General features: G+C 39.7%; 1 protein-coding gene across 5 annotated transcripts in view; it reads right to left on the bottom strand.

Moving 5' to 3' along the window:
* NCKAP5 (NCK associated protein 5) overlaps window positions 1–26,098 on the bottom strand; it is a 1,086,741-nt gene that overhangs the window by 309,168 nt on the left and 751,475 nt on the right. For all 5 annotated transcript variants that reach the window (XM_047772074.1, XM_047772077.1, XM_047772075.1 and 2 more), the window contains one exon: window positions 5,516–5,665. In XM_047772074.1, coding sequence (XP_047628030.1) covers window positions 5,516–5,665 — 150 coding nt within the window. The remainder of the gene's footprint in view (window positions 1–5,515; window positions 5,666–26,098) is intronic.

Here is a 26,098-nt window from a genome sequence, read left to right as displayed (position 1 = left end):
CACCTAATTCTTTCTTATTCAGAGGGTCTTATCTGTTGATGAATTTTGGGTATTTTTGGCTTATTATTATTTTATCTAAGTATGTACATTTTGTCTCCCTTCCCTATGGTTGAGCACCATGGTAATGACCAAATCACTTCTATGTGGAATCTAAAATATGACACAAATGAACATATCTATGAAAAAGAAACAGACTCACAGACAGAGAACAGACTTGGAAGGGGTCAGGGAAGGGATGGACTGGGAGGTTGGTGTTAGCGGGTGTAAGCACAAGGCCCTACTGTATAGCACAGAGAACCATATTCCATGTCCTATGACAGACCATAATTAAAAAGGATTTTTTAAAAATGTGTGTGTGTGTGTGTATATATATATATATATATATATATATATACACGTATAATTGAAATAATTTCCTATACAGCAGAAATTAACACAACATTGTAAATCAATAATACTTCAATTAAAAAAATAGTCAAGCCCAACTGTCCAGAATAGCCTTTGGCCAAAGAAAGTATTCAGTAAATACCTAATGACTATGAGCTCAACATATAATTGTGATGTGCAGCCAGATTTGAGAATTATTTTCAACTACCTCATTTCAAACAGGAGTTACTGATTAACAAGAATGCTTATGCTTAGCACTTTAATTGTCCTACTTTCATGGAAAGTATAACTGAGTAGAGAAAGCTGTTATTCACATTAACACATTTAATTGCCATATTTTATCTATATAAAATAAATCTTTCCTATAAGAAGCCATGTTCTTCTGACCTTGAAACTATAGCTAAGGCATCAGCATGTACCTGGAGGCTCAGAACCCCCAAGTGGCCCCAGGCCAGTTCTTCCCCTGGTCAGTTTGGGAATCAGAGATGCTATGGGAGCTGAGAGTGAGCAAAGGGAGGTCTGGCTTGATTTCTAGTCAAATGTGAAGTGACTAGATGAAGGAGGCTGAGGGGTGGGGAGGGAAAAGGCTGGCTGACATGCGGGGAGGTGGGTCTGGAGACAAGTATTCATGTATTTCAAGAAATATGCCATGAGCAAACCTGGGGCCTAAGGCCAAAGCCCAGGAATAGAGAACAGGGATGACACAAGGTCAAATCAGTAGATGGTGGAGGTCAAGTCTGGGAAGAGCCTTTATATCAATGGTCTGGGATGGCGTGGGAGAAAGGAGTGGTCCTTCAACAGAAGGGAACTGTGACATGGCAGTACCATGCTGTTGAAAATTGTGAGCTTTATTCTGAGAAAGCAGTCTCTGAATCAGCAGCCATGGGAATCTAAACTTTTTAATAAAACAGAAAACAACCCACCTAGCCCTTCAGACTTACAGAAAACCTACAAGTGGCTTCCAGACTGCCCATGTGGTCCTTATAGCACAAACATAAAATACACCAAATAGTTTCTTCCCCAGACTTAATGATCCTAAACAAGAATTCTAATTTAGGCCCAAGGGAAGGAGTTGCTGAGAGGTGAGGGTAAGTGTCCTACTCCTCAAATGATTTAAAATTACTAAATCCAAGGCATTGAATACAGAAAGCAACAGCTAAGAGGAGAAAGAAAATGTATGAAATGTATGTGTATATGTAATCATTATTTTGACTGCTGGCCCAGGAGTTCTTTTTGGCAGATAAAGGTCTTATTTAGCAAAATACCTTGATGTTCTTGGAAATAGTATGGAATGAGACCATGAGTGAGGTGCAGAGGCTGATAGAGCGCTATGTACTAAAATGATGGGGAGGTTGGCTGTGGGAGAGAGAGTGAATGGGAAGGTATTGGCCATCCTCTAGAGCAGGAAGCTGGGAACTGAGGAGAAGGGACTCATGAGAAACACCCAGCAGCTGAAAGACTTGGAGGTGTAGCTATCTAAAGACCAAGTGCAAAGCCCTCAGACTTGGGGATATTCTTCATGACCACAAAGGCTTTATGGGTTGGATTTTGGAAAAAGTGAGTAAAGTAGATTCTGTTTCACATGAGATTGATTCTGAAAGGAGGAGAAAGAAGGATTGAAAGTTGAGTGGTGTAGGGACTAAACCCCAAGAATGACCACAAGAAGGAACAACTCTGGGGCAGGGGTGGGAGCACTATGGGATACGGTGCTTGGACAACACATATTTAATTCTCAAAGTCACCAGCTCCCCAGAGCCATCAGTCTAGGCTCATTTTGAATATTATTATTATTATTATTTTGTCTTTTTGTCTTTTCTAGGGCTGCTCCTGCGGCATATGGAGGTTCCCAGGCTAGGGGTCAAATCGTAGCTGTAGTCGCTGGCCTACGCCAGAGCCACAGCAAAGCAGGATCTGAGCCGCGTCTTCGACCTACACCACAGCTCACGACAACACCGGATCCTTAACCCACTGAGCAAGGGCAGGGATCGAACCCGCAACCTCATAGTTCCTAGTCGGATTTGTTAACCACTGCGCCATGATGGGAACTCCGTGTTTTGAATATTATTGTGATATTCATCAAACACATAATATTAGAAGTCAAGTTTGTATCTCTTCTTTCCCATACCTTCATGGGACCTCTTTGTGAAGCATATATTAAGGAAATCTGCTTTTTATCATCTTGACAATCACCCCTCACTACTCCCTACCACACCAGGGGCCAAGAGATAAAGGCACAAAAATACGGTTGAAAAACAGACTGATGGAAAATATGTTTTCTTAAAAATCTTCATGTACGAGGAGTTCCTGCCATAGCTCAGTGGTAACGAGCCTGACTAGGATCCATGAGGATGCAGGTTCAATCCCTGGCCTTGCTCTATGGGTTAATGATCTGGAATTGTCATGAACTATGGTGTAGCTCATAGATGTGACTTGGATCTTGTATTGTTGGGGCTATGCTGTAGGCCTGCAGCTGTAGCTCCGATTTGACCCCTAACCTGGGAACTTCCATACGTCTCAGGTGCAGCCCTAAAAAAGCAAATTAAAAAAAACCCAAAAAAACAAAAAACCTTGCTGTAAGACATCAAAGTGCGCTCAAGTAATTTTGAAATGTTATGGCATTATGGTTAATTCACCTGATATCTTCCCAAAGAGCATTTTGTTCAAGGGTATAAATGCACAGGGGGAGGTCTGGGACCAGCTCTGATGGAAGTCTGTTAAAATAAGCCCTCTATTTTCCCAAAATAATTGCTAACTTACGCAAAGGATTCTACACAGAGAACACAAATAGCAAATTTTAAGAAATAAAATTAAGTAACATGAAATTCATATGAAAATCAGATTTTGTACGTGTATGTGATATGACCTCTTTATTACACGTCTAAATAGACAACAGTGAGATTTAAGTGGCAAAGAATCTTAGGAAACATGCAGTGACACTCTGACTAGAGGACATTAATTTAGAAAATAAAATATTTTGTAGATTAAAACTGTGGGGCTTAATGGCACTTAGAGATATCTATTGCATGCAACTAGTGCTAGATTCAAGAGTTGTTGCCTGAAGTGTAAAGATTTCTGTGAAAGGAAAAAAAAAATACTGCTTCTCTTTTACTCAGTGAGGGTTTTAGAAAAATTCGCTGCCAAAGATATTTTTTAAATACCTCTTAGCTTGATTAAATAAAATGTCCTTCACAAAGTTGTCTCCATGACAATTACATGAACTAAAAGCAATTTTTACCAAAATCATCAATATAACTAATAACTTAAGGATATGGTTCTAGAGAAATGAATTGTAATATCAACTCACCCCTACTATTACATACAGTTAATGAAACCTCAAGATAAAACTTATTTTCTCAAGGCTCTCAGGTAACAACGTCAGAGCTTTTGCTTGAGAGGGCTTTTCTACCTTTTGCACTATTGATCTTAAAAAGGACAAAAGCATGAAAACCTTTGGGGAAACAAATGATTTTTGGCCCTTTGCTCAAGGGGAACTTCCAGAAGTTTCCTAAGCTGACATCTCTTCAGCTTCTTTTTCTTTATTTTAATTGTATGGTTGCATGTGGCATATGGAAGTTCCCAGGCCAGGGATCAAATCCAAGCTGGAGCTGCAATCTGGACTACAGCTGCAGCAATGTTGGATCTTTAACCCACTGTGCCGGGCGGGGGATCGAACTGGCAACACTACAGAGACAAGCCAGATCATTAACTCACTGCACCACAGTGGGAACCCCCTTATTCCTTAAGTGCCATCACACACTTAACCTAACTTCAGTCATTCCTGGGAGGAGCAGCTGAAGTTTTTCATTCATAGTTCTTATATTAATCATTGTATTCAGATATATAGGGGAAAAAATCATGTAAGGAAAGGCAGGAGCCTAGGAGCAGGAGAGAAAAAAAGCATATGCCAGGCACCATTGTGCAAATATTAACTCACCTAACCCTCATTACTTCCCTGTAAGATGAGTTACTACTATTATCCCCAATTTTGTATAGTTGAGGAAATAGAGACACAGAGAGCCTAATTAATTCACCCAAGGTTTCACAACTAGAAAGTAAGAGAACTGATATTCAAACCAAACTTTGGGAGTCTGGCTACAAAGTCCATAATCATATTTATTTTGCTTTATTATTGATGAAGAAATGGAAGCGAAAATAGCACGTGCCTACAGACAATGTGGGTGGTTAGGGTTAGAGGCAGAATTGCAGAAACCAACCACAGAAAACAAGATCTCCTGAAGTCTTGTTTCTCCACATTACCAGGAAGTTTCAGGATTCTGCAGGTCCTCTGGTAGAGCTACATTTTTAGATATTGGCAGAAGGCCCATTGTACCTAGTTTAAGAAGAGGTGGTCTAGCCACAATCTTTGTTTAAAAGTAATTACCTCCCAGTTTTATATGCAAACAGAAAATTTATCGAGAAGGGGTAAGTCAAATCATAGAAAAGGGCATCTTTCCTAGGTCTTTCATCATGTTAACTAATAACTGGAATACTCTTTGAGGACAGCTTACAAACATTCAGGAATTAACACTTGAGGTGATGTCAAGAGCCACTAAGAGCATAGATTTCAAACTGTTTTGGAGGGGTAATAGTGCTCAAAGACCCTCCCGAAAACACCCTTTTGCTCAATTTCACTCTACTTTTCCATGTTGAACTTCTGCACAAGCCCTTTTGTTTTTTTTTTTTTTAAAAAAAATGCTCTACTGCTTAAGATTATTATTTTCCACAGTCACCTTTACATATTATTGGATATTTTGTTTATTCTTTGACTCATTCATTCATTACATCAGGCATTGGGAAAACAAAGCAAAACACAGCCCCCACCCCCACCCTCCACAAGGACCTTGCCATTTTAAGAAAACTAACCCAGTTTGAGGGCCAGATTAAACATAAAATGAATTATGTACTCATTTTAAGGTAATACAACCATAGTCACGAGGTTAAGACTCTTTCAGTGTCACAAATTTTAACCATGTTCATCACTGACTTAGGATTCACAATGGGAGCCACTACATCCCATTAGTCTGGGAGAACGAAGAAAGGAAGATTTATACTCACTCAAAAGCAGTGCCAATAAAAGTAGAACACGGTTATTTTTCTTTAAAGGTGTAAAAATGGTTCCATTTCTTACCTCTAGAGCTTTCAATCTTTCTAACAGCACTTTTGTCTTTTCTCTGCCCTCGTCTGCACTGCTGCCGTCACTCCTTGAATCCTCGTCTACCACCATGCGGAAGTCTTCCAAAGTTTCCTTGTGTATTCTCTCTTCCTCTGACAGTTTTTCCTGAAGCAAGAAAGAATGATTGTTTTCAATCATCTCCACTGAAAAATAAGCAAGAATCTAAGGCTGAAACATTTGGAATCTCCATACTGGTTTTGCCTTCTTTTCAGGGTGGAGGTAGAAAACATTTTGCTAAACAAATTCTGAGTGGTGCTTCTGTTAGTAAACCCAATAGATAATCTTTATTTTGCTTTTTAGGGCTGCACCCATGGCTCATGAAAGTTCCCAGGCTAGGGGTCGAATCAGAACAATAGCTGCTGACCTACACCACAGCCACAGCAATGGGGGATCCGAGCTGCATCTGTCAGCCTACACCACAGTGCATGGCAATGCCCAATCCCTGACCCACTAAGTGAGGCCAGGGATCAAACTCACATCCTCATGTATACTAGTCAGATTCATTTCTGCTGAGCCACAATAGGGACTCCCCCAATAGATAATCTTAATGAATCCTAGCAGGACAAACTCATCAGGTCACTAAACGCCCATGTCTTCTGCCCTGTAGAAGAAGTGCCTGAACCAACAAAGCCTTAGGTAGAGTCATGTGGTTAATCCATTTTTATCTGCACCAGGGAATTCAGCTGTGCTCTAAACTGAGAAAGTGGGGGGGAGGGGCAGGGGGCAAGTTCCTGTTGTGGTTCAGTGGGTTACAAACCCAACTAGTATCCATGAGGATATGGGTTCGATCCCTGGCCCCAGTTAGTGTGTTAAGGATCCAGTGTGGCTGTGGCTGTGCTGTAGGCTGGCAGCTATAGCTCTGATTCAACCCCTAGCCTGGGAATTTCCACATGCCATGGGTGGGGCCCTGAAAAAGTACAAATAAACACATAAACAAATACATAAATAAAAAAACTAGGGGGAGGGAAGTCAAGCTTGATATCTGACCCGAGAATATCTTAGCTCCTCAAAATAGATCATTAAAGTTACTGGACTTGTGACTATTTAATTAATTTAAAGGAAAAGAAAGTATCACAAAATATTGAGATGGTAATGATTTCAGAATTCTAAGCTGAAACCAATTAGTTCCTTCGAGTTGGTAATGATACAGCTCTTAAGGACCACTTAGGCCACTTTCTAACATAACATAACTTGTGGTATACCCTTGAGACAGACATAAAGTATTGTCTTTTCTCCCCGTTTATTGGAACTTCTTCAGTCAACCTTGTCTCTAGCAGCTTTTTGGAAGTTGAGAAGCATGAATTTAAGCCTCCTGATTGGCTCTTATTTAAAAGGGCAAAAGAAATGTCAAAAGCATACCAAAGAAAAAAAAAATCTTACCCATTTTTTACAGATAGCAAGAATACCGTGTCACAAGGCCAGGTGATATCATTCTATCACACTTTTAATTCTAACCTCAATGCTCAGAAATCTTTGTATAGATACATCTGGTTGTCAACCATATGGGCTAAAATGGATTATCAATGGTGAGAGACTTTTTTTTTTTTGGTCTTTTTAGGGCCACACCCAGGGCATATGGAGGTTCCCAGGCTAGGGGTCTAATTGAAGCTGTTGCTGCCAGCCTATGCCAGAGCCACAGCAATGTGGGATCCAAGACTAGTCTGCCACCGACACCAAAGCTCATGGCAACGCTGGATCCTTAACCCACTAAGCGAGGCCAGGGATCGAACCCACAACCTCATGGTTCCTAGTCAGATTTGTTGACCACTGAGCCATGATGGGAACTCCGAGAGACTTCTTTATGGTTAGCACTAAACTAAGATCATTTGCAAGTAAAGAAGTGCAAAAGATATGATTCTTAACCTTTAAGCTCTTACAAAACCTACTGAGAAAAGAACAGTATTTAAAAGGTTTTTTTTAGGAGTTCCCATTGTGGCTCAGAGGGTTAAGAACTCGACATCATATCCATGAGGATGCAGGTTCAATCCATGGCCTCACTCAGTGGGTTAAGGATCTGGAATTTCCACAAGATGCAGTGTAGGCTGCAGATGTGGCTTGGATCTGGTGTGGCTGTAGCTGTGGCATAGGCCTGCACCGGCAGCTCCAATTTGACCCCTAGCCTGGGAACTTCCATATGCTTTGGGTGCAGCCTTAAATAGGAAAACAAAAACAAAAAACGTTTTTCAAACTGTGTTTATGAGGGTGCTTTGGAAGTTCCAAAATTGTTTAAGTTCTATTGGCATTGTTCAACCACAAAGTGCAGGTGTGTCCCCTTCATAAGCAGGTATGAATTCAGCTCACATACATGCCCAGCAAGTTTAAGGTGTAGTAGATCCTCAGGCCAAGACAAAAATCCTGGTTATGACTTTATTTTTATAGCTTTGATTCTTTAAAGTTTGTTCACTGATCAGACCTCCATTTCCATGATAAGGAACTTGAAATCTATAGTGTTATCAACTCAATTTTGAAAAAAAGAGGTTCTTCTACTTCTCTTTTAAGATTTTGGCTCACTGTAATTAACACTCAATTGGGAATGTAAAGGAACTTTTAAAAAATAGCATCTATTTCTATTTATCTGTCTCTCTCTGTCTATATGTGTGTGTGTCTGTGTGTGTGTGTATACATAATGCACACCCAAAAATTAATAAGATTGTATAGCTAAAACAAAGAAAAGCCACTGGTGTGATGAATTGAAAGCTAAAGGACTCTGGACTATGACAGCCAGATTACAGACCTACAATCTATCAGCTTGGCAAATAATCTTGGGCAAACTCCTTCATTTCAATAACTCATAGTTTCTTTGTCTCCTACGTGCTTAAATGAGGATAATGTCCACATGCATAACATACACACATCTACAGTCAATTCTCATTATTCATGGCTATTATGTTCTATAAAGTTGTCACAAGAACTGAATTAACAAATACTGAATCATTGCTCCTAGTGGAAGTCTAGGGTTAGGTTTCTGTAGACTTCTGGTTCCAAGAATCACTAATCAATACGACATCTTGTTTGATGAGTGTTTCTATTTAAAGACACCTTGCTTAATATATATTGTTGATTAATTAGTATAGAACTAACAGCCAACGGTACAGTAACTCATGCTTGAACAAAGCTTATCTTACACCTGTTTTCTCCGCAAGGACCATGACAGCATTCCTACACTTAGGAACTCTAGACAGACCGCAACACCATGCTTGGGGGCCATTTTCAACAGTGAGACGACTAACAAAAAGCATAAAATACAAAAAAGTGGTACTAAATAGAGCACCAAAAAGGCACACATTTTCAATAGGAGAGCTGAAAAAAGAAGGTGAGGCGTTGCCTTGGTTGACCTTAGTCAGGAATTTGGGTGTCCAGTGACTCAGTCTTTACTTTTCTGTGAATGTCCATGAATGACCGTGAAAGCACTTGCAAGTGTTAATTGTGGGATTGCAAATAAATTTTAGGGAGTAAGTGAATTTATAAAGTCCAAAACCAATGAGAATTAACTGTGATAGGCACACGCGCGCACGCACACACACAAACACACACACAATGACTAGGCACAGTGCCTAAATATTACTATATGAAAAAACTGGAAACAATTAAAGACAAGATAGATTATATACAAGTACTTAGGTTACATAAAATGCAAGGGTCACTTTACATAATTTGAAGAAAGGGTGGTCAATGGTGACTAGGGGATGGAAAAGGAACTCATCTTATATACTGGTGGAGTGATTCTACTTGGATAGTTAGGAACAGGATGGGATTTTTGGTCAAAGAGAAAACTGAAACAAAGTTTCCAAGTCAGGAATACAGTTAATCCTAATTAGTTTGTGAGGAAACCAGTTTGGGTTTATTGCAGTAAACACTTAGAGGTATTTGAGTAATAGAATTGGCTAGTAAAAGAGAGAAAGGGCTCCTGGAGGAGAGGAAGAAAAATTGAGACATCGTTCATTTATTAATTTATTTACCCCCCAAATGTTCACTGGGTACAAACTACTGGCCATTCAGTGGTCTAGATGCTAGAGGTACAGCAAACACGACCAATTTCCTATACTTTAAGAGTTTGTATTCTAACTGTGGGAAACACAACAAACTCCAAGTCAAACCAGTAAGTTACATAATTGTAGCCAGAGGTAAGTTTAGGGACAATATGAGATACGGTGATATCAGTGGAAGGCTGTCTGAGGAGGTGGCCAATTAGACCGAAACAAAATGATGAGAAGGAAGCAGTCATGCAATGGCCTGGGAGAAAAATATTCCCCAGGAAGGAAGAGCAAAGCAAAGCCCAGCTGCAGGGCTAGCCTGCCTTGCTGACCAGCTGAGGAAGCATCTCTGTGATAGGGTATGGTTACTATAAAAGTAAGAACAGCTGGAAGTGAGATCAGAGAGTTGGACCATGGAGAATCTTGCAAGGCATGGAAAGGGGTTTTGGTTCAATTTTAAGTGGAGTAAAGAGGAACTGGAGGCTAAGTTGCCACAATGGAGAATGAGCTCTGGAGGGAAGGAGCCAGGAAATTATCTTTCTATAGGAAGGAAGAGGAATTGGGAATACTTTGAAAGTATTGGATAAGGACCTACCAAAGGCAGTTTCTCAAACTGGATGGTAGGACAGATGCCCTGGATTCAAGGCCCTCCTTTTCTACTTTTGCTCCTTACTGGGAAAAACATTCAAACTTTTCAGTCCTCAGTTTTCCCCGGATATAAAATGAACTAGTTGGACTAAATGTCCCTTGCGATGCTAAAGTTCTAACTTTAATTACTCTGGACACAATTTTCAGGAAGGAGCTGTTGCCAATATGCTCAATGGTAACAGAATTGACAAGAGAACACAAAAAGGACTCCACATTTTGTAATAAGAAGGTTGTTAGTGGGGACGTAAGAGCTATTTTACTCAAGTGTGATGATGGCACCCAAACTGTCAGTGGTTAAGCAAAAAAGTGAAGAGAGAAAATAGAGGCAATTTTCTTAGATGCTTATTTGAAAGAGTGGCAGAGAAGGGACCGAAATATGAAGAACTATGGCTGAAGGACATGGAAGAGACAAGTGGAAACCATGTTTTCAAGATATAGAAATCTGAGTTGTTAGAAGGACTAAAGAGAAAAGGTAGCACTGGAGATGGAGATGGAGCAATGGTGGTGTGAAAGTAAAAGGGGAGACATTCCAAGCAGAGAAGGTAGTGGATGAAGGGGTTTGATGAAAAAGTCAAGGTATTTTTTCTTTTTTTTAGGGGCCACACCTGCTATAGAAGTTCCCAGACTAGGGATCAAATTGGAGCTACCACCACTGGCCTATACCACAGCCACAGCAATGCAGGATCTGAGCCTCCTCTACAACCTACACCACAGCTCAGAGCAATGCCAGATCCTTAACGCAATGATCAAGGCCAGGGATCAAACCTGCATCCTCATGGATCCTAGTCAGGTTTGTTAACTGCTGAGCCACAAAAGGAACCCCCAAGTCAAGGTTTTTTTAATGTGGTTTCTGGCAAAGTATCACTTCGCCACCTAATTTCCTAGTTAATATTGCCAAATCATTAGTTAGTGTCTAGCTTGCATTTGTTGAAACTATTCAGCATGGATACACTGTAGGTATATTGAGAAGCTTATAGTGCATAGGTTAATTTTTCCAAAAAGAAAACTATGGGAGCCTGGAAACAAGACGTCATGCTCACCTTCTTCCACAAACACATCAAAAAACACATCTACATGTAAACTGACTCACACAGAACATCTACTGAATGCTGGCAGAACTTAAACCTCCAAAAAGGACAAAAACCTCTTGTCATAACTGGGTAGAACAAAAGAAAAAGAGAGAGAGAGAGAGAATCAAGACAGGACTAGCATTCCTGAGAGGGAGCTGTGAAAGAGAAAAAGATCCCACATCCTGGGAAGGCACCTAACTGACAGAAAGATCAGCCCAAATGGAGGGACCTCAAAGTTGCTGAGACAAGTGTAGCAGCTGGACTGAGGAGGGCAAAGTAGAGAGAGAGCCACAGAGATCATCTGCAGCACCTTCTGGGACACCACAGCCTGAGATACTTGGGTGGGGGCTGGGTGCTGAGATTTAGGCTCCAGAGGTCAGTCCTGAGAGAGGACTAGGGTTGGCTGTGTGGGGACAGTCTGAGGGGCTAAGGAGTGGTGTGCCACGGGCTGGGGAGTGGAATGCCATGGAAGAGGGAACCCAGGAGAAGGTCTGGGCCCACAGGAGAAGCAACACGCCATTGTTGGGGAGGGCAAGAGGAGCAGGGGTCGACTGCCATAAGAATCTCCCTGCACGCAGGTGCATGGGCTCTCAGAGGGCAGGGCACCTCTGGTGCAAGCTATGGGTGACAAGGAGCTACCTGCTTGGGCTAGCGGGAGACTGGGCACTTCTTGTGCAGGCTTCAGGTGGCTGGGCACCTCTTGTGTGGGCTAAGGGCAGTGGAGGGTTAGGTATGACGTGGTACCTCTTGCATAATCTACAGGCATCAGAAACACCGACTGTGGCAGTTGTCTCGGAGGCCAGAGGGAGGCGTGACCTGCCACCACTAGGGGCCTATGAGAGGGCTCCACCTGCGGCCCCAGTCACCTCAGGGGTTGGCCAAAAAAAAAAAAAAAAGATGGAACTGCAACCAAGCACCCAAGCACCACACATTGTTGCTCTCAATCCTCTGGGAACACACCCACCAGGTGCCACTGCCAAACTCTCTGGGCAGCACCCAGACGCTTGATCACTGCCCTTTCCCAAGACCCTACAACTAGGAACAGCTGGTGCAGTACCTCCTGCATGGGCTAAGCAGGATAGGGTGCTTCTTGTGTGGTCTGCAGGTGGCGGGGGCAAACCACTGCAGTTATCTCTGACTCCAGAGGGGGGAGTGGCCCACTACGACTAGGGGCCCCTGAACAGGCCCCACTTGTGGCTCCAATCACCTCAGAGGAGGGCACTGCAATTAAACACTACCTGTTGTTGCTCTCACTCCCCTGGGAACTCACACACCCTGCTGCTGCCAATGTCAAATGCTCTGGGCTCCTTGTAAATCTGGCTAAGGCTCATTATCACTTCCCAGGGCCTGCAGCTAGGAGTAGCCTGTGCACCTTCCTGCAGGTCCTTGCTGCTATTGAGAGCCAGCAACCAGGCCCTGACTACTAGCCCTACTCATTGCCTCCTTCTCCCTGGAAACACACACAGCATCCTGGGAATAACAGCCTCCTCACATCGAAGAAAGAGACAGCAAATACTCAAACTCCCACACCAAAAATAAACAGTAACCCCCCACAAAATACAAAGGGGTTCTCTTGCATAGAAGTAGCCTTCCAAGACTACAGGTTGGTTTCCCTAAACTCACCGAAAAAAGAAAACATAAGAAAGATAAGCTAAGAAACCATTCCCAGTTAAAGGAAAAGGAAAATTCACATGAAGTAGCAAACAATGAAACAGACCTCTGCAGTTTGATAGACACTGAGTTCAAAAGGGAGGTAGTGAAAATACTGAAGGAATTAAGGCTGAATATCAAGGAATTAAGAGCAGATATGAACAGTAATGGAGATTTCTTTAGAAAGGAACTAGAAAATATAAGGAGGAACACAGAAAAATTAGAAAATTCATTTGCAGAGATGAAAACTGAGCTAAAAGCACTAAAGGGCAGAATGAAAAATGCAGATGAATGAATTAGTAACTTGGAAAATAGGATAATGGAAATCACCCAATCTGGACAGCAGACAAAACCTAATGAAAAAACAAAAAAGCAATGTAACAGATCTATGGGATAATATGAAGCAGGCCAATTTATACATAGTAGGAATTCCAGAAGGAGAAGAAAAAGAAAATTGGACTGAAAATATATTTGAAGAAATTATGTCTGAAAACTTTCCAAATCTAAAGGAAACTGATATCAAGATACAGGAAGCACAGAGGGCCCCAAACAAGTTGAACTCAAACAGACACACACTAAGACATATTATAATAAAAATGGCAAAAGTTAAAGATAAAGAAAGGATTCTAAAGGCAGCAAGAGAAAACCAAAGCATTAATTATAAGGGAATCCCCATAAGGCTATCAGCTGATTTCTCTACAGAAATACTACAGGCCAGAAGGGAGTGGCAAGATATATTTAAAGTTCTGAAAGGAAAAAACTTGCAGCCTAGAATACTCTATCCAGCAAGAATATCATTTAAAACAGAAGGGGGAATAAAAAATTTCTTCAACAAACAAAAGCTAAAAGAGTACAATACTAAACCCATTCTAAAAGAAGGGCTTCTCTAAATAAAAAAAGAAGTGGGACGAAATAGGATAGAGGAAACAGCAATTGGAAAGAAATCACTTACATAAGCCAGCATACAGATCTGAAAGAGGAAAAAAAAAAAAACACTACTGTAAAGGCAATGATAAACATAAGGAACAGCAAAATGACAAACACAAAGACGTTAAAAAAGGACTTCGAAATTAGAATGTTGGAGAAGAAAAGTGAGAAAATATAGACTTTTTTTTTTAATAATGTGTTTGAGCCTATATGACTATCAGGCTAAAGCAAGTAGATACAGGAAGGGGTTAACATACTTAAAAAACAGGACAATCACAAATCAAAGCCAAACATTACATTCACAAACACTAGGAAGAATAGTACTCAAGCATAAAATAAATGGAAATCATGTAACTAAAAAAAGAAAGGAAAAAAGGAGAAACATAGAATCAACTGGAAAACAAGGTTTAAAATGGCAATAAATATATATCTGTCAATAATCACCTTAAATGTCAATGGACTAAATGCTCCATTCAAAAGACACAGAGCAGCAGATTAGATAAAAAAGCAAAAACCTACAATCTGCTGTCTATCTTAGACTCACCTGAGAGCAAAGGACACATATAGTTTGAAAGTGAGGGGATGGGAAAAGATATTTCATGCCAATGGACAAGACGGAAAAGCAGGAGTTGCAATATTCATATTAGACAAAACAGATGTTAAAATGAAGACCATAAAGAAAGACAAAGAAGGACACTATTTAATGGCTAAAGGATCCATTCAAGAAGAGGATATTACAATCATCAATATATATGCCCCTAATATAAGAACACCCAGATATATACAACAAACATTAACAGACATAAAAGGAGAATTGATGGAAATACAATCATAGTAGGAGACGTTAACACCCCACTAACATCAATGGACAGATCCTCTAGACAAAAAATCAATAAGGCAACAAATCCTAAACGATATAATAGAAAATTTAGACTTATTTGACATTTTCAGGACATTACATCCAAAGAAATTAGAATATACATTCTTCTCAAGTGCACATGGAGCATTCTAAAGGATTGACCACATACTGGGGCACAAAGCTAACCTCAACAAATTTAAGAGTGTAGAAATTATTTCAAGTATCTTCTCTGACCACGACAGCATGAAACTAGAAATCAACCACAGGAAAAGAAATGAGAAAAACCTAACAACATGGAGACTAAACAATATGCTACTAAAAAATCAATGAGTCAATGAGGAAATCAAGAAGAAAATTTAAAAATATCTCGAGGAGTTCCTGTTGTGGTGCAGTGGAAATGACTCTGACTAGGAACCATGAGGTTGCGGGTTTGATCTCTGGCCTTGCTCAGTGGGTTAAGGAACTGGCGTTGCTGTGAGCTGTGGTGTAGGTTGCAGAGGTGGCCTGGATCCCGCATTGCTGTGGCTGTGGTATAGGCAGGGAGTTGTAGCTCCACACCCCTAGCCTGGGAACCTCCGTATTGCATGGGTGAGGCCCTAAAATGCAAAAAAAATAAAAAAAAATTAAAAAAAAATTCCTCGAAACAAATGACAATGAAGACAAAACCACTCCAGATCTATGGGATGCCACAAAAGCAGTGCTCAGAGGGAAATTCATAGCAAAACAGGCCTTCTTCAAAAAAGGAAAAAAGTCTCAAATTGACCACTTAACTCACCATCTAAATGAATTAGAAAAAGAACAACTAACAAACCTAAAGTCAGCAGAATTAAAGATATCATAAAGATCACAGAGGAAATCAATGAAATAGAGTTTCAAAAAACAATAAAAAAAATCAATAAAACGAAGAGCTGTTTCTTTGAAAAGGTAAACAACATGGAAAAACTCTGGCCAGACTCACTAAGAAGAAGAGATTAAAAAAAACTCAAATAAACAAAATAAGAAATGAAAAAGGAGAAATTACAACAGACACTGCAGAAATAAAAAAAAAAATAAGAGAATACTGTGAACAATTGTATGCCAACAAATTTGACAACCTAGAAGCAATAGAAAACTTTCTAGATACTTACAGCATACCAAAACTGAATTGAGAAGAAATAGATCAACCGAACAGACCTATCATTAGAAATGAAATTGAAAACTTAATAAGAACACTCCCTACAAATTAAAGTCCGGGACCAGATAGCTTCACAGGTGAATTCTACCAAACATACAAAGAGGAACTTATACCCATCCTCCTTAAACTTTTCCAAATGTTTGAAGAAGAAGGAACACTCCCAAAGACATTCTATGATGCCACCATCACCCTAACACCAAAACCAAAGATACCACTGAAAAAGAAAACTATAGGCCAATATCTTTGAGGAATATAAACAAAAGAATTCTCAACAAAATTTTAGCCAACTGAATCCAACAACATATGAAAAAGATCATACACCATGACCAAATGGGATTCATCCTAGGTTCACAAGGGTGGTTCAACGTACACAAATCAATCAACATCATACACCACATTCACGAAAGAAAAGTCAAAAATCACATGATCATCTCAATAGATGCAGAAAAAGCATTTGACAAAGTCCAACATTCATTCATTATAAAAACTCCAACATCCATTCATGATAAAAACTCTTACCAAAGTGGGTATAGAGGGAACATACCTTAACGTAATAAAATATATATGTATGACAAACCCAAAGCAAATATAATACTTAATGGAGAACAGCTTAAAGACTTCCCACTAAAATTTGGAACAGGACAAGGATACCTGCTCTCACCACTTTTATTGAACACAGTATGGAAGTCCTAGCCACAGCAATCAGGAAATAAAAGTTATCTAAATTGGAAGAGAAGAGGTAAAACTGTCGCTGTATGCATATAACTTGATACTATATATAGAAAACCCTAAGTGGGTATAGAGGGAACATAACATAATCAAAGACAGTTACGATAAACCTACAGCCAATAAAATACTCAACAGAGAAAAGATGAATGCCTTCCTGCTAAAATCTGGAACAAGACAAGGATGCCCAATCTCACCACTTTTATTCAAAATAGTATTGGAAGTCCTAGCCACAGAAATCAGACAAACAAAAGAAAAGAAATGTATCCAAATAGGAAGACAAGACAAAAATTGTCATTCTATGCAGATGACATGATACCATACATAGAAGATCCTAAGGACTCCACTCAAAAACTACTTGAACTGATCAATGATATCAGCAAAGTAGCAGGAGACAAGATTAATATTCAGAAATTAGTTGCATTTCTATATACTAACAATGAAATATTAGAAAAGGAATATAAAAATACAATACCTTTTAAAATTGCATCCAACAAATTAAATACCTAGGAATAAATCTGACCAAGGAAGGGAAATACTTATATGCTGAGGTCTATAAAATATTAATCAAGGAAGTTAAAGAGGATTCAAAGAAATGGAGAGATATTCCATGCTCCTGGATTGGAACAATTAATATTGTTAAAATATCCATACTACCCAAAGCAATCTACAGATTCAATGCAGTCCCTATCAAAACACCCATGCCATTTTTCACAGAATTAGAATAAACAATCCACAAATTCATATGGAACCATAAAAGACACAGAATTGTCAAAGCAATCCTGAGGGAAAAAACAAACAAAAACAAGCAGGAGGCATAACTTTCCCAGACTTCAGGCAGTATTATAAAGCTACAGTCATCAAAATAGTGTGGTACTGGCACCAAAACAGACATATAGACCCATGGAACAGAATAGAGAACCCAGAAGTAAACCCAGACACCGATGCTCAATTAATCTTTGACAAAGGAGGCAGGAACATAAAATGGGAAAAAGACAGTCTTTTCAGTAAGTATTGCTGGGAAACCTGGATAGCTGCATGCAAATCAATGAAACTTAGAACACACCCTCATGCATGCAGGAAAATAAACTCAAAATGGCTTAAAGACTTAAATATAAGACAAGCCACCATCAAACTCCTGGAAGAGAACATAGACAAAACATTCTCTGACATCAACCTTACAAATGTTTTCTCAGGCCAGTCTCCCAAAGCAACAGAAATAAAAACAAATATAAACCAATAGGACCTAATCAAACTGACAAGCTTTTGCACAGCAAAGGAAACCATAAAAATTAAATTAAATAAAAGTTGTAGAATGGGAGAAAATAGTTTCAAATGATGCAACTGATAGGGCTTAATCTCTGAAATATACAAACAACTTATACAACTCAACAGCAAAAAAGCCAACAACCCAATTGAAAAATGAGCAAAAGACCTAAATAGACATTTCTCCAAAGAAGATATAGAGATGGCCAACAAGCACATGAAAAAATGCTCAACATCACTGATTATTAGAGAAATGCAAATCAAAACTACCATGAGATACCACTCACACCAGTCAGAATGTCCATCATCAATAAGTCCACAAATAACAAATGCTGGAGAGGGTGTGGGAAAAAAGGGAACACTCCTGCACTGTTGGTGGGAATGTGAAGTGGTACAACCACTATGGAGAACAGTATGGAGGTACCTTAGAAAACTATACATAGAACTTCCATATGACCCAGCAGTCCCACTCTTGGGCATACATCTGGACAAAACATTCCTTAACAGAGACACATGCACCTGTTTGTTCATTGCAGCATTATTCACAATAGCTAAATAATAAATAAAGCCTAAATATTCATAGACAGATGATTAGATTAGGAAGTTGTTCTATATATACACAATGGAATACTATGCAGCCATGACAAAGAACAAAATAATGCCATTTGCAGCAACATGGATGGAACTAGAGATTCTTATACTAAGTGAAATAAGTCAGAAAGAGAAAGACTAATACCATATGATATCACATATCTGGAATCTAATATATGGCACAAATGAACCTTTCCACAGAAAAGAAAATCATGGATTTGGAGAACAGACTTATGGCTGCCAAGGGAGAGGGAGAAGGAGTGGGATAGACAGAGAATTAATGACCTGATGTCTCTGGGAGGATGCAGGTTCAATCCCTGGCTTTTCTTAGTCGGTTAAGGATCTGGCATTGCTGCAAGCTTCAGCATATGTTGCAGATGCAACATTGTCATGGCTGTGGTGTAGGCCACAGCTGCAGCTCCAATTCAACCCCTGACCCAGGAACTTCCATATGCTGTGGGTGAAGCCCTAAAAAGAAAAGAAAAAGAAATGGGTTATTTATGTGTAGATAGCACACATATACTTAATTTTTTAAAAATATGGGCATGCTTTTTAAAAAAAATTTTTTATTACTCAAATGAATTTATCACATCTGTAGTTGTATAACGATCATAACAATCTAATTTCACAGGATTTCCATCCCACAGCCCAGGCACATCCCCCCACCCCCCAAACTATCTCCTCCAGAGACCATAAGTTTTTCAATGTCTGTGAGTCAGCATCTGTTCCGCAAAGAAATTCCGTCTGTCCTCTTATCAGATTCCACATGTCAGTGAAAGCATTGGATGTTGGTGTCTCATTGTCTGACTGACTTCACTTAGCATGATAGTTTCTAGGTCCATCCATGTTGCTAAAAATTCTGGTATTTTATTCTTTTTAATGGCTGAGTAATATTCCATTGTGTATATGTACCACCTCTTCTTTATCCACTCCTCTGTTGATGGACATTTAGGTTATTTCCATGTCTTGGCTATTGTAAATAGTGTTGCAATGAACATTGGAGTACATGTGCCTTTGCGAGCTGTGGTTTTCTCTGGATAGATGCCCAGGAGTGGGATTGCTGGATCAAATGGGAGTTCTATGTTTAGTTTTCTGAGGAATCTCCATCCTGTTTTCCACAGTGGTTGCACCAATTACAATCCCACTAACAGTGTACTAGGGTTCCTTTTTCTCCACACCCTCTCCAGCACTTGTTGTTTGTACACTTTTTGATGATGGCCATTCTGGCTGGTGTAAGGTGGTACCTCAGAGTGGTTTTTATTTGCATCTAATAATGAGTGATGTTGAACATCTTTTCATGTGTTTTTGGCCATCTGTATGTCTTCTTTGGAGAACTGTCTGTTTAGATCTTCTGCATATTTTTTGATAGGCTTGTTTTTTTGGTATGGAGCTGCAGAAGGTGTTTATAAATTTTGGAGATGAATCCCTTGTCAGTTGATTCACTTGCAAAGATTTTCTCCCATTCTGTGGGTTGTCTTTTCGTTTTGTTTAGGGTTTCCTTTGCTGTGCAGAAACTGAAGATTGAGTAGGTCCCATTTGTTTATTTTTGTTTTTGTTGTCAATACTGTGATAGGTGGATCTGAGAAGATGTTGCTGTCGTTTATGTCAGAGAGTGTTTGGCCTATGTTTTCCTCTAAGAGTTTTATAGTGCCTGGTCTTATATCTAGGTCTTGAATCCATTTTGAGTTTATTTTTGTGTCTGGTGTTAGGGAGTGTTCTAATTTCATTCTTTTCCATGTGGCTGTCCAGTTTTCCCAGCACCACTTATCGAACAAGCTGTCCTTTCTCCATTGTATATTCTTGCCTCCTTTGTCATAGACTAGTTAGATGTAGGTGCGTGGGTTTAATTCTGGGCTTTCTATCCTGTTCCATTGATCTATATTTCTGTCTTTGTGCCAGTACCATGCAGTTTTGATGACTGTTGCTTTGTAGTATAGTCTGAAGTCTGGGAGTCTGATTCCTCCAGCTCCATTTTTCTTTCTCAGGATGTCTTTGGTTCTTCTTGGTCTTTTGTGCTTCCAAACAAACTTTAAAATATTTTGTTCAAGTTCTGTGAAAAATGTCCTTGGTAATTTGATAGAATTGCATTGAATCTGTAGATGGGCATGCTTTTTTTGAGTAGAGTATAAATTCATCCTTTCTGAAATTGACAATAGTGATGTTTTGATGGATTATAGCCATATTTCTAGTTCTCTCAGATCTTTCTTTTTCTTTCTCTCCCCTGATTTTTCTTGTTTATTTTTCTGTTTACTTAAATAGGCCCTTTCCATTTGTCCTCTTACTCAGTATTATCTTTCACCCTTACTCTCCCTGGTAAGTGATGAAAGAGTTAAGAGTTAGGGCATTTTAGAGTTAGAACACAATGAAATATGCTTGTATGTCAATGACTAGCCTGAGCAATGTGACTTTCCTTTCTAGGCAGTGTCACATCAGAGCAGTCATGAGCCTCTTCTCCACCTGTTGGGGTGCCCTGCCACTGCCCCAGAACCATCCAGAGTGCTCCCAGGACTTACAGCTATTTGTGTCTGTGTAGAAGAGTGCTTTTATGTAAGAAGTATTTTAAAACAAATAAACAAACAAACAAACCTAACTGCCTGTGGCAGGATTGAAATTAACACCCCAGGAGCACCCCCTCCCCAATCTTGAATCTTATAGATTGGTGCATAAATATCCCAACTCCTGCACCTCTGGGGTGGGATGATTCTGAGGCATGTGTTTTGCCCCATTTCCTTGAGTCTCCTGTGGATTTTGCTTTACTTGCTTGGTAATATGCTCTTCAATGGCTCCCTTCCCTGAGTCACTTTTCTTCCCATGTTTTCTGAATTTCTCAAATGAACTACTTGTGCTCAAATCCTTATTCCTTAAGAATGCAAGCTCATAGCCAACAAAGACCTGCTGTATTGCACAGGGATCTATACTTAATATTTTGTAATAACCTATAATGGAAAAGAATCTGATAAAAATTGACAGATAACTGAATCACTTTACAATTTAAATTAACACAATATTGGATGTCAACTGTACTTCAATTTTTAAAAAAGAATGTAAGCTAAGAGAACCAGATTTGGGTGCTGTAAGAACTATTGCAGCCAAGGGGCCAGTTGGCACTGTTGTCTATAAAACTCAGTCTCTATGGCCCACTGATGGGAATCTATGATACTGAACTATGGGCTCTGTAAACTATACCACAGCCAGCTCCAAATACAGTGGCTACACCCAACTCACCAGCACTTCTTATCTTCCTACATGTGGCTACCATCTTCTATTGCGAACTTCATTTCCAAGATTTACGTGGCACATCTACTGGGCAGAATTTAAATCATATGCAAATCACTAGCTGCAAGGGAATCTGAGAAATGTACGTTGGTTTTGTTGTCAGGTCCAAAGTATGTATGGTGCAAAAAGATAAGCTAGAAGGGAGTAGGGGTGAGTGATATATAAGCTAATGGACAATTCAGCCAGAGTAATGTTGGTCAGGGTTTTCTTTTTTCTTTTTTTTTTTGTCTTTTTAGGGTCACACCTATGGCATGTGTAGGTTCCCAGGCTAGGGGTCGAATCAAAGCTGTAGCCCTTGGCCTGCACCAGAGCCACAGCAACTCGGGATCTGAGTAGCGTCTGTGACCTACACCACAGTTCATGGCAACCCCAGATCCTTAACCCACTGAGCAAGGCCAGGAATTGAACTCTCATCTTAATGGATGCTAGTCAGGTCCACTAACCTCTGAGCCATGACAGGAACTCTGTGGGTTTCTTTTCTTTCTTTTTCTTTTTTCTTTTTTTCTTTTTTTTTTGTTATAGCTGCTGTACAGTGTTCTGACAATTTTCTACTGCACAGCAAAGTGACCCAGTTACACATACATGTATACATTCTTTTTTCTCACATTATGATGCTCCATCACAAGTGACCATAGTTCCCAGTGCTATACAGCAGGATCTCATTGCTTATGTAGTCCAAAGGCAATAGTTTGCATCTATTAACCCCAAATTCCCAATCCCTCCCACTCCCTCCCCCTCTCCCTTGGCAGTCACAAGTCTGTTCTCCAAGTCCATGATTTTCTTTTCTGTGGGAAGGTTCATTTGTGCCATATATTAGATTCCAGATATGTGATATCATATGGTATTAGCCTTTCTCTGACTTATTTCACTTAGTATAAGAATCTCTAGTTCCATCCATGTTGCTGCAAATGGCATTATTTTGTTCTTTGTCATGGCTGCATAGTATTCCATTATGTATATGTGTGTGTGTGTGTATATATATATATATATATATATATATATATACCACAACTTCTTAATCCAGTCTCAGAACTAAAGTAGAAATTTCCTAAGTGTCTAATATAGAGTAGTTTCTATGGGAGGTCAACATCTGACATGTATTTCTAATGAAGGATTCAACAAGCTATGGGCGAATATGTCCCAGTTTACCTGACTTACAATTTCTGTCCCAGTTTACTCTTAATAGCTACCACCCATCTTAACTCGCCAGTAGGTATTGGTTTAGATGATTAATTGTCTGTTCATTCTACATATTAATTACCCATAAGGTCATTAACCTACTAGGCCACAAAGGGAACTCCTGAATAACTCATTTCAACCAGAAATTTAAGTTCTTCTGCTAATCAAGCACCTGTAATTAATCTGGTAAAAAGAGAGCCAGACAGAGGTCAGAAACATGAGTTTTTAAATAAAATATATTCTCTTTATAAACCTCTAAGAGAGAAACAAGACAAGGGGCCCAGTCCACTTCTAAGGATGCCACACTATGAAGAGAATAAGTTCATTCCAGAGGTGACCTGCTTTAATGTTTCAGTTCTTTATGGCCTTTCATCAGCAGTGAATTCTATAAAAGTGAGGCCATCACACAAACAACTTTCACTCCCCACATATTTCATATATGGTTGAGACCATCAGCTTGTTGGCCTCAACAAAAGCCAGTATATGCAGAAGCTAAAGATTTAGAAGCTCAGTTAGTATCCAAGAGCTTAAATCAAACTTTTCCTTGAAGGTACATAAAACATCCTTGGAGCTATAAGTTTCTTTAAGTGGTTACCAGGACAATGATTCACCTTTGGGGAGCCCTCATCTTTTGTTCTCAAGTAGCCCACATCATCAGGCCTATGTAAAATGGTATCGATCAACATGAAACATTGGGTTGCATCAATTCAGCTCAGACAGTTGACATCCAGGGAACTCAGTTAGTACAAAGAACAGACAGGAGAGCCCCTCACATATGTATTGAACCTCTCCTATGTGCCAGGCATTGTGGAAAATGCCAGGGCTACAAAGGTGAATAAATACACACGTGGAGCCTGTTCTCATGGGAACTTAGAGTCTTGTTAAAGGATACATTTGTCACAAGCACTGTAACCAACATGTCACAAGCACTGTGAAATAGTACTGTGATATGTACTATGAAGAAGGAGCTTCAAAAATTAATACTGGAGAGATGCAAAAGAGGTTAGGAAAGCAAATGCCCATGGGTAACACCATGGGAGTTAACCAGGAAGTGACCATGAGGTGAGAGGTGTGAGGATGGGGTGGGAGCATTTTAAAAAAAAGTCTGAGGGGAGGTAATTCTAGCTAGGATGAAAGTGATGGAGCCAGGCCACAGGACAAGGAATGTTGCCTCATCCCTTATTCCCAATGGGAAGCCATTGACTGTGTGTGTGTGTGTGTGTGTGTGTGTGTGTGTGTAGCCAGGGGTTGAGGGCTCAGGTGGTTGACATGGTAGGATCTGTGTTCTGAAATAGCTCTCTGGAACAGTGTGGAGTATGCATTGGAGGTAAGTTAACAGAGATGGGAAGGGGGGAATAAGATGGAACTGCAATAGTCTAAGCAGTAGTTGACTAAACCATGATTAACATGAAAACCTCCCAAAATGAGACCTCTTGGTTTATAAGTTATCTTTTATGACTTTGATTTTTTAGTGTGCAGTTACTCCAACAATAACAAATAGGTAACACTTCTTTAGGTCATGGTTGTTCAGAGAGTGGGCCAATGTCCACTGGCATCAGTTAGTGGGCGGGGGAGGGAAAGAAGTGTTGCTCGTGTAAAATGCAGATACCTTGGCCAACACTGGCCCTAGTGAATCACAACATCTAGGAATAGGGTCAGAAATCTGTAATGTTTGAAAACACCCCAGGTAATTCTAATCTATGCCAAAGTTTAAGAGCCTCTAGACAGAGATGCTTTAGCATAGAATATATATTATTTGTATTTTAGATAAGCTTTTGACACTGCCCATTTAATTCTTATGGGTAATTAATATGTAGAATGAACAGATAATTAATCATCTAAACCAATACCTACTGGCGAGTTAAGATGGGTGGTAGCTATTAAGAGTAAACTGGGACAGAAATTGTAAGTCAGGTAAACTGGGACATATTCACCCATAGCTTGTTGAATCCTTCATTAGAAATACATGTCAGATGTTGACCTCCCATAGAAACTACTCTATATTAGTGTGATGAGAGACACTTAGGAAATTTCTACCTGAGTTCTGAGACTTCAGTGCCTACCATGATATATTTGTTCCTTTTCATAGAAGCAGATGGCATTAATAGTTCATAACTTCTTTCAATGGCTTCTACAGCCATTACAATAAGGTACAAAGAGAGGGTCTATATGTCCAATATGGGAGAAAAAATATAACCCCTCTACTTGGAAACACTCCCCTTTTTAGGGCCACACCTTCGGCATACAGAAGTTCCCAGGCATCCTTGACCTATTCTGTAACTTGTGGCAGTACCAGGGAGGATCCTTAACACAATGAGCGAGGACAGGGATTGAACATGCATCATCATGGATACTGGTCGAGTTCTTAACCCACTGAGCCATAATGGGAACTCCTGGAAAGCCTTTTTTTTTATTATACAGCACAGGGAATATAGCCAGTATTTTATTTTAAATTACTCAATGAATTTTATTACATTTATAGTTGTACAATGATCATCACAACCCGATTTTATAGCATTTCCAAACCAAACCCCAAGCCCATCCCCCACCCCCAACCTGTCTCATTTGGAAACCATAAGTTTTTCAAAGTCTGTGAGTCAGCATCTGTTCTACAAAGAAGTTCATTATGTCTTTTTAGATTCCGCATGCAAGTGATAGCATTTGATGTTGGTATCTCACTGTCTGGCTGACTTCACTTAGCATGATAATTTCTAGGTCCATCCATGTTGCTAAAAATGCTGGTATTTCTTCCCTTTTAATGGCTGAGTAATAATATTCCATTGTGTATATGTACCACATCTTCTTTATCCACTCCTCTGTTGATGGACATTTAGGTTATTTCCATGTCTTGGCTATTGAAAATAGTGCTGCAATGAACATCAGAGTACATGTGTCTTTGCGATTCATGGTTTTCTCTGGGTAGATACCCAGGAGTGGGATTGCTGGATCAAATGGGAGTTCTATTTTGAATTTTCTGAGGAATCTCCATACTGTTTTCCACAGTGGTTGCACCAATTTAGAATCCCACCAACAGTGTAATATGGTTCCTTTTTCTCCATACCCTCTCCAGCACTTATTGTTTGTAGACTTTTTGATGATGGCCATTCTGGTCGGTGTAAGGCAGTACCTTGTAGTGGTTTTGATTCACATTGCTTGAATAATATCATTGATATTCAGTGATGCTGAATATCTTTTCAT

Source organism: Phacochoerus africanus, chromosome 3 (genome assembly GCF_016906955.1).
Source record: "Phacochoerus africanus isolate WHEZ1 chromosome 3, ROS_Pafr_v1, whole genome shotgun sequence".
In the NCBI taxonomy this organism is placed as follows: Eukaryota; Metazoa; Chordata; class Mammalia; order Artiodactyla; family Suidae; genus Phacochoerus; species Phacochoerus africanus.
The sequence above is the reverse complement of the archived record's forward strand: the minus strand, read 5'-3'. Positions and strand labels throughout refer to the sequence as shown.